At 37.1% G+C, this 11,620-nt stretch overlaps 1 protein-coding gene across 1 annotated transcript; it reads left to right on the forward strand.

The window, feature by feature from the left end:
* The first annotated feature begins 83 nt into the window (after nt 1-83).
* On the forward strand, nt 84-8,919 carry actr10 (actin related protein 10). Its single transcript, XM_046836914.1, has 13 exons — nt 84-272; nt 3,360-3,432; nt 3,718-3,800; nt 3,922-4,030; nt 4,328-4,435; nt 4,956-5,023; nt 6,159-6,238; nt 6,461-6,496; nt 6,582-6,661; nt 6,858-6,931; nt 7,640-7,721; nt 7,878-8,079; nt 8,168-8,919. The coding sequence occupies exons 1-13, from the start codon at nt 196-198 to the stop codon at nt 8,347-8,349; spliced, it is 1,254 nt and encodes a 417-aa protein (XP_046692870.1). The 5' UTR covers nt 84-195; the 3' UTR covers nt 8,350-8,919.
* The last annotated feature ends 2,701 nt before the right edge of the window (nt 8,920-11,620 follow it).

An 11,620-nucleotide genomic window follows, 5' to 3' on the forward strand; every position in this document is an offset into this window, starting at 1 on the left:
GTAATAATTTAATCAGCGCATTAAAGAACTGGTTTATTTGTGTGAACTGGATTTATTTTAATAAGGCATTTGCTTGGTCTGCTCAGTGCAGGACCTCTGCCCCGCCCTGAAGAACCACCGAGCGCTAGCTGTTATCGTGGAGATTATCTTCTGTGTGGTTTAAACTTGAAATTATATTAAAAAATATAAAATAAAATGCCTCTGTTTGAGGTTTTGGGGAGCGGAGGAGAGAAAACAGCTGTTGTCATTGATTTGGGAGCTGCATATACAAAGTAAGTGATGTGGTGTTCACTCCAGATCAGTTTATTTATACTGAAGTAGGAGTAGATATGGAGCAGAAACCTTCACCTCATATCTCTTCAGTGCACTTAAATACAGAGTATAGAATCCCTTTACTTATTTAGATGCGTTTATATACTCGCGTTTGCTTTATTTTATTATTTTCTATTGTCTTGTGATGTTTATTTACATGAAGGAAGTGAATAAAGATGCTGGGAATAGGAGCTGTAACTGGTTGCATAACATTTAAATGTAAAACAAAAAAATCATTAACAACATTTGTTAAACATCTTCCTATAACTGCATGCTCGGGTTTAGGTTTTTAAACTCAACCCTGTTCATTGTTCAATTACATTTCAGTTCACTGTTTTACTTGTGACATTGTCCCAAAACAGCTTTCCAGAGATAAAGAGATTAAAACATTTGAGTTTATATGTGTAGTGTCTATAAGGTTATCCCTAATGAGCAAGCCTGTGGCAAGGAAGATCTCCTTGTACCACCTTCTCTCAGAATGAGAGGTGGGTACACTTCAAGCAGATCTTCTCTGTTCTGGCACCGAGGTGGTGGAATGAACTTCCCCTAGATGTCAGAACAGCGGAGTCCCTGACTATCTTCAAGCGACGGTTGAAGACCTTGTCTTCCTGAAAACACTTAAATTAGCACTGTTCAAGTTTGCGTTGTAGAATTCAAGAGTTATATTTATATTAAGTTTGTAATCTTGTGTACCAGTGTAGATTTATTCATTGCTAGAGACTCAAAGCACTTTTGTACGTCGCTCTGGACAAGGGCGTCTGCTAAATGCCGCAAATGTAAATGGTAATCTCCCTGAGATGGTATGAGGAAGAAACCTTGAGAGGAACCAGACTCAGAAAGGAACCCATTACAGTTCCATCATTGTTGAGGTGTGCTGTTCAGTCAAATGCAGAACTGAACATGCAAACTCTAGTCCTATGCCATTGAAGTAGACTGTTTTTATCAATTACAGTCCAAATCCATCCTCAGTTCTTGAGTTGTTCAGTAATTTAATAAATCTTTAGGCTGATCATGTGGAACTATTCCCAGCTGCACATTGGTCTCCATTTGAAGAGAACTAAAAGAAGCCTAGAAGTAGGTTGTCTGGATGAATCAGATCCAATAAGAAAAAAATATCAGGATTGCTGGCCACTAGTACCTCAGGAGCATGTTTAACCTGGCACAGAAGCAAGGTAGAGGGGTGACAGGGAGAGAGAAATAAGGAAGGAAAGAGAGACAGAGACAAACAGACAGAAGGAAAGTAGAGGGGTGATGGGGAGAGAGAAATAAGGATGATTAAGTATCTTTATTGTTGCATAAAAGTTACAGACACTACTATGTGATCAGGCTGCTAGTAGGGACTCCAGCAGGACTGGTTATGGCTGCATAACTAAAAGGGAGATCCAGATGGTAACACTTATCACTGACATTCTCGTGGTTCAGTTGAAACTATTTATACGCAAACGTTTCCATTGTGAAAAGTATCACGTAAAAAAGAATTTAGTGGCATTGATGGCCAATATAGTTTAACCAGATTAAGTTAGTTGCAAATTAGTTATGTAATGGTGAAATGTTTGGTGTATCTCACCTCACTTAACTTCATTATTTGCACTGCCTCACATTCGATTCTCTTCACAAACTGTATAGTTAATGTCTGTCTTAATGGATTATTTTATAGTAATATTTGTATTATATAGGCTGCAATGTGTTAGATCTTTCTAGAGGCATCCTCCCTTCTCTAGAGTCGTCCGCCCCTTTTCTAGAGTCGTTCTCCTCTTTTAAGAGCCGTCCTCCCCTCTTCTAGAGTCGCTCTCCTCTTTTTTCTGTTTCACTATTGCCGTTTCTGGAGTCGTCATCGCCGTTTCTGGAGTCGTCCTCCCTTTTCTGGAGTCGTCCGCCCCTCTTCTGGAGTCGTCCTCCCTTTTCTGGAGTCGTCCTCCCCTCTTCTGGAGTCGTCCTCCCCTTTTTCTAGAGTCGTCCTCCCCTTTTTCTAAAGTCCCCTTTTTTTTCTAGAGTCGTCCTCCCCTTATCTAGAGTCGTCCTCCCCTTTTCTAGATTCGCACTGTGTTCCTAGAGTCGCACTGTGTTCCTAGAGTCGAACTATCTTTATTTTAGACATTTTAAAGCTTATAGTGGCTGCTTGTTGTGGAGGGCATCGGGGATTTCTCCTTTGAACAAATTTACTCATGCTGGGTTGTTTCTTTCTGTTTAAAAACAACAACAACAGCATTTGAGTATGCAAGGTGAAGCAAATTGTGTAAATTAACATTTGTATTGTATTTTGCAGATGGCAAGTTCACAACTATGTTTAAAAAGCCTTTATAAAATATAATACAACATTTGTTTTGTAAATTTTATTTTGTGAGGATACAATATCTAATAAATGGAAATAATAATTAAATTATATGTGCATAAATTAAATATACAAACATTGAAAACAAGCATGTGAACGTAGTAAAGTCGCAGTAAATCACGTTTGAAAACACAAGTTACAGTTGTAGTAGACAAACGCTATAAAAAGAGAATGGAACGGAGAAACGCAGCAAGTAAACAGGCTTGATTAAAAAAAAGAAAAAAAAAAGGCATTGTTGTACAAATGCATAATCATTGGCTGAAAGCCACAACAGTGAGTAAAAATGTGATTGTTTACTGCTGCTGTTATTTGCTGCTTTTAGATTGTGTTTGTTTGCAACATTTCAATATGTTGTGAGCTGATTGCAGTTTCTGTTTACCGTGCTGATGTTTCGTCTTCATACGTGACTCCAGTGTGTTTTCTTTTCATGTGCTCGTGCATCACTGTGGTACATCCATGCTGCACAAACTCCGCTCTGCATAACGTGCAGGTTACAGTCTTCTTTGTTGCGTTTAATATAAAATGCCTCCCATGCCTTGTCTGAATTGAGATGCACACTTTGTCCTGCTGCTAGTTGACCCTGTTCTCTCCACTATTTCACAAGAGTCTGTGTTGTCTTGCCGTCACGCTAAACCATAACTTGAGCAGCCCAACTAATCGATCACGGCATTCGTTGACAACAAATTTCATTATTGATTATTATCGCACCCCGTAGATGCGGCTTTGCTGGCGAGACTGCGCCGAGGTTTATCATTCCTAGTGAGATCCAGCGTCCTGGCCTCCAGCAGGTGAGTTTAATATTCAAAATTAAATGCCTTGTGTGGTAAACTAACATATGCATGCAATTTCATCTGAGCTCAATTTTTTTGTGTTCTAATGTCTACAACCAGGCCATTAAAGCATTAAATGTTAAAACAGGGCTATATAAAGATCATTAACATTTTAAAGAGAGGAAATACTAAGGCAACTGAGAGATAATAATACAGCATTAGTTGTTTACAGATTTGCATGTTGGTTGTGGTTTAATGCTGATTATTTATTTTTTTGTTAATGTGGACTGATATTTTTTCCAGCCTATTAAGGTGGTGCAGTACAACATAAACACAGAGGAGCTGTACACCAACTTAAAGGAATTCATTCACACATTGTACTTCCGGTAGGGGATACACGCCATATTAATGTCATGCTTTTGGATATTTGTTTCATATCAACACAGCATGTGTACATCCTCTGGTAGGTTTGACAGTGTGGTTGTACTGTGACTGCTGTGTTTGTAGGCATTTGCTTGTGAATCCACGTGACAGAAGAGTGGTTATTATTGAGTCTATCCTCTGCCCTTCGCACTTCAGGGAAACCCTGTCACGGGTCTTTTTTAAACACTTTGAGGTAAGAGACTTTCTTGACAATTGGAGATCATTAAAGCAGGGTCATCAAGAGGCATATTATGAACTGGCTTATGATCACTATTAGCACTATTGTTTTATTAGTGCAGCACTATTATGAATCAAAACATCCCCAATTGTCATATTATTAATTTACTATAGAATTTGGGAATCAAGTAATAATTGCTAAAAAAAAAAAAAAAGCAAACATTTTTCTTGCGCTGTTAAAAATTGTAGCATACAGAAAAGATTAAATGCAATATTTTTCTGCCATGTGACATATGCCTTTCTTCTCACCTAGGTTCCATCAGTGCTTTTTGCCCCCAGTCATCTAATGTCCATCATGACTTTAGGTGCCAACTCTGCTCTCGTCATGGACTGTGGATATACTGAAACCCTGGTGCTGCCCGTATCCTTTTTGCATGTGTTACAGAAGTGCTACAGTAAAGCTTTGAGTTTGGAAGCTCTGCGATTTGACAGCCGCAATGGCAATTCCATCGACAATTTGCTTATGATGCTAGATTGTGCTTTTCACACATTTCATTTGAGGTGGCCCAATGATAGCTGCTGTACATTTGGGATTTTCATTTATAGATGCATGGATATATAAGATAAGATAAGATATACCTTTATTCGTCCCACAGTGGGGAAATTTCTTTGTTACAGCAGCAAAGGAAAGAAATAAAAATAAATGCAAATACAGTATATAAAAAGAATATACACATACTATAATATACAGTATATACGCAGTACAATGTATAAATACAATAAGGGAAGAAAATAAGTACGCATTGCAGGTAGTATTGCACGTATTGCAGGTAATATTGCACACAGGTAATGTTATTGCACAGTTAAAAAGTAATAACAGTGTTGTATTTGGTGACTGAGTGACTGATATGAGTTAGAATTTTTTCCTAAACATTTATAAGGTTTATGAAGGAATTCCAATTCTGTCTGCATGGGAGGCCTTGCCAATGGGGGGAAAAGCCATTCACAAGTAAGTCAGCTGATAATACGGGGTGAAAAGATCTTTTATATTTGTGTGTATAAGCTTTCAGGCATGATGTTTTGAATTGGATATGTTTTGTTAACTGGATGAATAAGGCTTAGTGTCTAATTTGATACAAACTGTAGCATTTAACAGTCCTTTGACTCTCAGATTTATTGCTGTAGGACTGTTAACTTTTTTATTTACAGTCTATTGGTGTGTTCAAAATTGAAACTCTGGCGTTTAATGTCTTGTACAGTCAACAACCTATAATTCGCGGCTCGGAAAATTTGCGGGTTCTCATTTGGAACCTAACTAACATCAAGTTGCGGATTATCCTAAAATTGGCGGGACCCCGAATGTTCAGGAATGTTAGGAATAACAATGTTTTCGCTAACAAATTTCATACATTTTTTAAAAAACATGTTATTGTATTGAAGTGATATAATGTCTAGATGAATTCACTGGGGGGGTGCATCCAAAATTGACTTTTCGGAACTTATGGGGGGTCTTGCAATGTAACCCCCGTGAGTTCCAGGGGACCACTGTATTCAGGTAATATTTTCCAGTGGTAAACCATGTGTACAGAAGAAAACCCCATTTCACAATCAGTCCCCATTTGCTGTTATAATAGCCTTCACTCTTCTGGTTGCACTAGGTTTTTGATTGTGCTTGTGTAGATTTGTGCTCATGAAGCTGCAAGAGTGTTAGTAAAGTCAGATACTGATGTAGGGTGAGGAGGCCTGAGGTGCAGTCAGCATTCCATTTCATTCCAAAGGGGTTCGATAGGGTGAAGGTCAGAGCTCAGTAGAAGACCACTAAAAAACGTCCTACTCCAACCAATCTAAACCATATCTGAATGAAGCTCAGTTTGGCAAATGTCCATTGTCATGCTGGAACCGGTTTGAGTCTCATGGTTGAAGTGAAGGGAAATTGTAATGCAACGGGATTAAAAAAAAAGTCGTATACAATTGTGTGTATTCAACATTGTGGTAACAGTTTGAGGAACAAAGAACCACATATGACTGGAATACTTTTGTCCATATAGTGTATCTTGGAGGACTTGAGAGGCGGTGAAAGCTGGTGTATCTGTGTTTGTCTGGGTATTAATGTGGTTTTTATTGCATTCCTTGCTGCTGTATAGAGAGTTGGACTGTCTGCTGATGGAGCAGTGCACTGTGGACACGGACTCGAGCACCAGCCAGAGTTTACCAACTGTTTTAGGTAAAGTTCTGCAACTGTACATACTGTTGCGTACACAACCATCTCACCCTTTACATTGTCATTTGGTGTGGTAGCAATTGGTAGAGAGAAAAAAAAACAGCAGATAAGACTTGCGCATTTTTCTGATGAAACGGATCAAATTCAGCTTTTACAAATGTCATGTAGGAATTTTCATTCAGAATAGAATTTGATGTTTATTTATTTATTAATTTTTTGCTGTAGGCACCATTACAGAAGAGGTTGTAGAGGATATCAAAGGTAAGTCCGAGCACAAAAGAACAGAAAGACTGAAATGTGTATTTAAAAAAGTTACTAATTTATTTGTTTTTATTTTTGTGACCAGTTAGGACATGTTTTGTCAGTGATTTGCAGAGAGGCCTGAAAATCCAGGAAGCCAAGTTCAACATGGATGGAACTGCAGAGGTTTTCTGACTTTTATTTTCAGTGTTTATTTCAGTTCTGTTCTAGAATATCATTACTACTGAAGCTCTGTGACTTGTGCAGGTCATGTTTTAATTGTTAACTGTAGAGGCTGATGCAGGGTGTGTGTAAGGAAGACTGAATGCTAGTTCATTTTTTTATTACTTAATAGAAGCACATTTTTTCTTTTTGTTTACAGAGACCTGCTCCTCCACCTGATGTAGATTATCCATTGGATGGAATGAAGATCCTTCACATTAAAGGGTCGATCAGGTAAACCCGCACACACCTTTACTAACACTTGCTCACGTCAGTGTTTCACAATATGTTTCTAAAAGTAACCTTTATTTCAGTACAACTAATTTTTTATGACGTCACTGTGATTGTCGATTTAAAACTACATTGCACATCATTTTATAGATAAAATGAAATGTATAAAATGATAATTTTATCATTCTGTAGTAGTAATTCAGTTCAGGCTATGTTTTGTCAGTTAAAAGATTTGTACCGTTCTGCTCAACATATTTGTTTGAAAATCATTGTTAACAATTTGAAACTATTGAGTCATGACAAATCATTTACGATTTTAATAACGCAACCCTTTTCTCTTCAGCCTGTGCTTTCAGTTTAGCTCTCAAACGAGCATCGTGATTAAGCGATTATGTTCTTTAGGCTATGGTTTGCTTATAATCTTGCTGAATGAACACATTTACACGGAAGCAGGTCAATGACACGTGAGCTCTGCTGCTTATTCAGGCAGACATAACCAAGAGCTTACTGTAGTTAAAAAAGACCAGCTGTTAATGAGAGGTTTCTGCATGTCATTTGGTTCTGAATAGCTTCGACAGTCACACTGATGTGAACAATGAAGTTTACTTGTCATTACAGTGCTCTGAGCAATGCTTTAGTTGTTACCCCCCATGTGACGAAAAGGACAAAATTACCTGAATTGTCTTCTTTTTTTTTTTTTTTCTTTTCCAGAGACTCTGTTGCTGAGATGCTGTTTGAACAGGACAATGAAGAAAAATCTATTGCTTCACTAGTGCTCGATACTCTAGTTAAGGTAGATCATCATACATTGTTGTTTAAATCGAAAAATCTCAAATTACAAGTGCACTGTTCAATCCACAGATTAATTCATAATATTTAAGAATATTATTTATGTTCTAATATTAATAGCCAAAATGGTTTTGTGTTTTTGTTTTTTTCTCCCTGTCAGTGCCCCATCGACACACGTAAGGTTTTATCTGAGAACTTGATGGTAATCGGTGGCACAGCCATGCTACCTGGCTTCCTTCACCGCCTCTTGGCTGAAATACGTTTGCTCGCAGAAAAACCCAAATACAGTGACGCTCTCGCCTCCAAGAGCTTTCGCATTCACAGTCCACCGGCCAAACCCAACTGCACTGCCTGGCTTGGGGGTAAGAAAGATGAAGAAGACTTGTCCCTAAAAACTATTCAAAAGAATGAATAATAATTTGTCAGCATTTCTGTCTCTTCTGTGTGCAGGGGCCATATTTGGAGCATTGCAGGACATCCTGGGTAGTCGCTCTGTGTCCAGGGACTACTACAATCAAACAGGACGCATTCCTGACTGGTGCAGTCTCACTAGTCCTCCACTGGAGTCACTGTATGATGTTGGAAAAACAGGCCCTCCACTTATGAAGAGGGCTTTCTCCACAGAGAAATAATGCACTAGTGATGCATCTTCCTTGAAACAGAAGGACTTGCATCATCAAAAATAAAATTTGCCCGAACTCAATCATTATCAAAGCGGTCACGTATTGTGCGTCTCTGTGATTTTGTGTGTAGCAGTTCACAAAAAGAAGAGCAGCGGTAGAACCACTAGGTGGCACTTTCTATTACAAAAAACTCTGGCAGGGCAGATGATAAGAACATTTTAACCACATGTCTTTTGTCAGCTTGAGGCATTTAAACAATTATTCCAAGAACAAGTTTAACAGAAAAATAGCTGAACATAACTAAACAGCTTTGAGCTTAATAACCCACCACTGCTGTGGCAGAGATTTTACCGCTCCCGGAGTGAGGAAAATAGCAACATTTATTAAGAAATTGTTTAAATATTATTAGTTATTTTCCTGCAAATAATGTTCATGTCAGTGCTTTTAAAAAGTTTGCACTGACACAAGTTAAAAGATCCCAACTTGTATTTAATTTATTTGTATTTACATATTAGATGCTGAAAAAGCTGTTAAAATGCATTGTGTCTTATGTGTACTAAATAAATATTTCAAAGGAAATGTTTTAAGGTTTTCTTTTAATGTTAAAGTCATCTGATGTTAATATATTTAAAGGCTTGTATCTTTTTTGTCATTGGTGTGTTTTGAGAAGCTGTGTTTTCATCTGGACATGTTTACAAATCCTTAAAACTTAACCCAGCCTGATATATATTTTGTTTTTACCTAAATTCGAAGTGTAGTTTTAATTAAGTGATAATGTTTTCCGGTACAAACAGTTGTCTGTGTTAGGAAATGACTTTTAAACTAAGTAAAAGCCAGTGAGTTATATATAACTTAATGGTGATGGATATACTGTATATAGTTCTAGAAGCTAAAGTATGAAAGGTATAAAAATTTGAAAGATCATAAAGCAAAATTGGTGCTATGATTTCATAAAATGTAAGTTGGAGAACATTTGATAAAAACATGTAATTTATGTCGTAGTGTTTCAAGTCTTTCTGTGCAACTATGCTTATTTCAGATTGGGGTGCTCGCCTTAATGCGATGTAACTACCCCACCTACACAAAGCACTCTGACCAGGATCAGTGTAATAATATCCAATAATTTCCATTACAACACAAATTATTATTTTTGCAGAAATGTACTCTTAGATTTTGAGCTGCAAACTAAACCAGTTTTTGCTATTATTAATTTTTTCCCTTTTATTGAGAAAACCTACCATTTCTCAACTATACGACTAAAGAGAGAGCAGAATCCCACAATGTTATTGGATTCATATCCGGCACACAGCATCATTTGCATTTTGAAGTTTTTAATCATAAAATTTTAAGTGGTACCAATGAACAAATATATCAGAGACTGCTGATTAGGGTGTGATTTGTTGTAAATTGTATTTCATGTCACTCTTGTCAAATGTAATGTGTGGCTTTGCACATGACCCAGTGACTTAAGTCATACACATGGGTCTAAGCTGTTTTGTTCAGGAACACATGGCACCAAATTAACAATATATTACCAGAAATTACATGAATCAAGGTGACGTTTAGGAAATAATTACCCCATTAGTCATTTGATTACTTTACATTGTTTATACATGTTGACATGGGGTGTATCGGTAGGAGAATGCTGAGAATGGACGTGGTAAAGGAAGACATGCAGGTGGTTGTTTGAAAGAGGCAAATGTAGAGGACAGGGGGTATGGACACTGATGATCTGCTGTGGCGACCCCAAATGGGAGAGGTTAAAAGAAGAAGAAGACATGTTACAGTTTCAAATGGCTGTCTTGTTGATATGTCAATGTCACTATATACATTTTGTCCTAAAGTTTAGGTTAATAAGTACACCTATTCCTCCTCTCTTTTACTGTTTACATTCCAAGGTATTTTGTGTGCGTTCCCTGACAAACGAATCCTTCTTATCATCTTGCAGCTTCTCTGTAACACTAAGTACCATATCAGTGAAGAGTCCTCCTTCATTCCACTGTTTCCTAAATAATCTTCAGGAGAGGAGAATGTGTGTCTGAAAGAAGTATTTTTTCCTTCCTTACAGCAAAGGAGGGAGATGTAAAATTTGGATTAATGTTTGTTTTACCAAATTGTGATGAAACAATGTCTTGTTAGCCATCATATCATTATTTACTTGTCATTAAGATAATGCAAGAAGCTATGAAACCTCACTTTCTCCTTATTCCCACTGGATAAATGATGTAGAATATTTGGCTTTCCCCCCCCAAACCTTTCTGTAAACTACACAACACTAATGGCTCCAGAAGGGAAACGGATAGGATTTCCTAAATGCAAAAATAAACTTTATTTCCAGTGAAAAATGTAATTACAAATCAATGCTAAATCCTAATAAATGTGTTATTTTTTGGGTATACTGTAAAGGGCTTCACTTTACTGATAAACTGCATGTACCAACACTAGAGGTCGATCGTTTCATCGGTTTTGCCAATTAATCGGTACCGAAAGTTGTTTGCTGGAACAATTCTGATTGGCAAAAAAGCAATACCGATAGTTTTTCCGGCTTGCGTAAGTTGCTGGAGCAACTGAGAAAAGTCCGCTTTCATTACGAGAGCGGCCTCTAGAGGCGAATCACTGACAACACGTGCTGTTTGTTTATACACGTAAGACTGCGAGCTGCATTGAGAGCGTTATATTATTTTGATTATTTATTAATTATATCATTATTACTATTAATTAATATATTCATATTTCTTTTATTTTCAGATTCGTTTTTTAGTTTTTATTTTTGTAATAAATGTCAGTACTATTTTACATGGAATGTTATGTTTGTTTTTTTAATCAAGTATACATTTTAAAAACTATCGGTTGATCAATCGGTTATTGGCAAGTGCAATCCAACCTAGATATCGGTGTCGGTAAAATCCACTATCGATTGACCTCTAATCCATACTCTGGGCTAATAAGAAATCAGCCCTAAATCAATTCTTCATGTTATTATCTGTTGTGTTTCAATGACTGTTGGTGGTGCTGTTGTGTTCGGTTCCACAAAAGTTACAAATAATTCTATGTAACATATATGATATATATGCCCCATATATGCCCCTTTTTAAAATAAATGTATAAAATGTATACAATCTTTAATTCTTTGTTTTTTTTCAGATCCTTTTCACATGTGTGCCTTTCATTGCATTCTACAGCTTTTGAAACCAATGAATATAATAGAATATTTCTTATAGTGGTGTGTGACAGTTGAATTCTGTCTGGGATAATGACGTCTCTTCCTTTTGGTGTGTGT

The sequence above is a fragment of the Silurus meridionalis genome, chromosome 23, assembly GCF_014805685.1.
Source record: "Silurus meridionalis isolate SWU-2019-XX chromosome 23, ASM1480568v1, whole genome shotgun sequence".
Lineage (NCBI taxonomy): Eukaryota > Metazoa > Chordata > Actinopteri > Siluriformes > Siluridae > Silurus > Silurus meridionalis.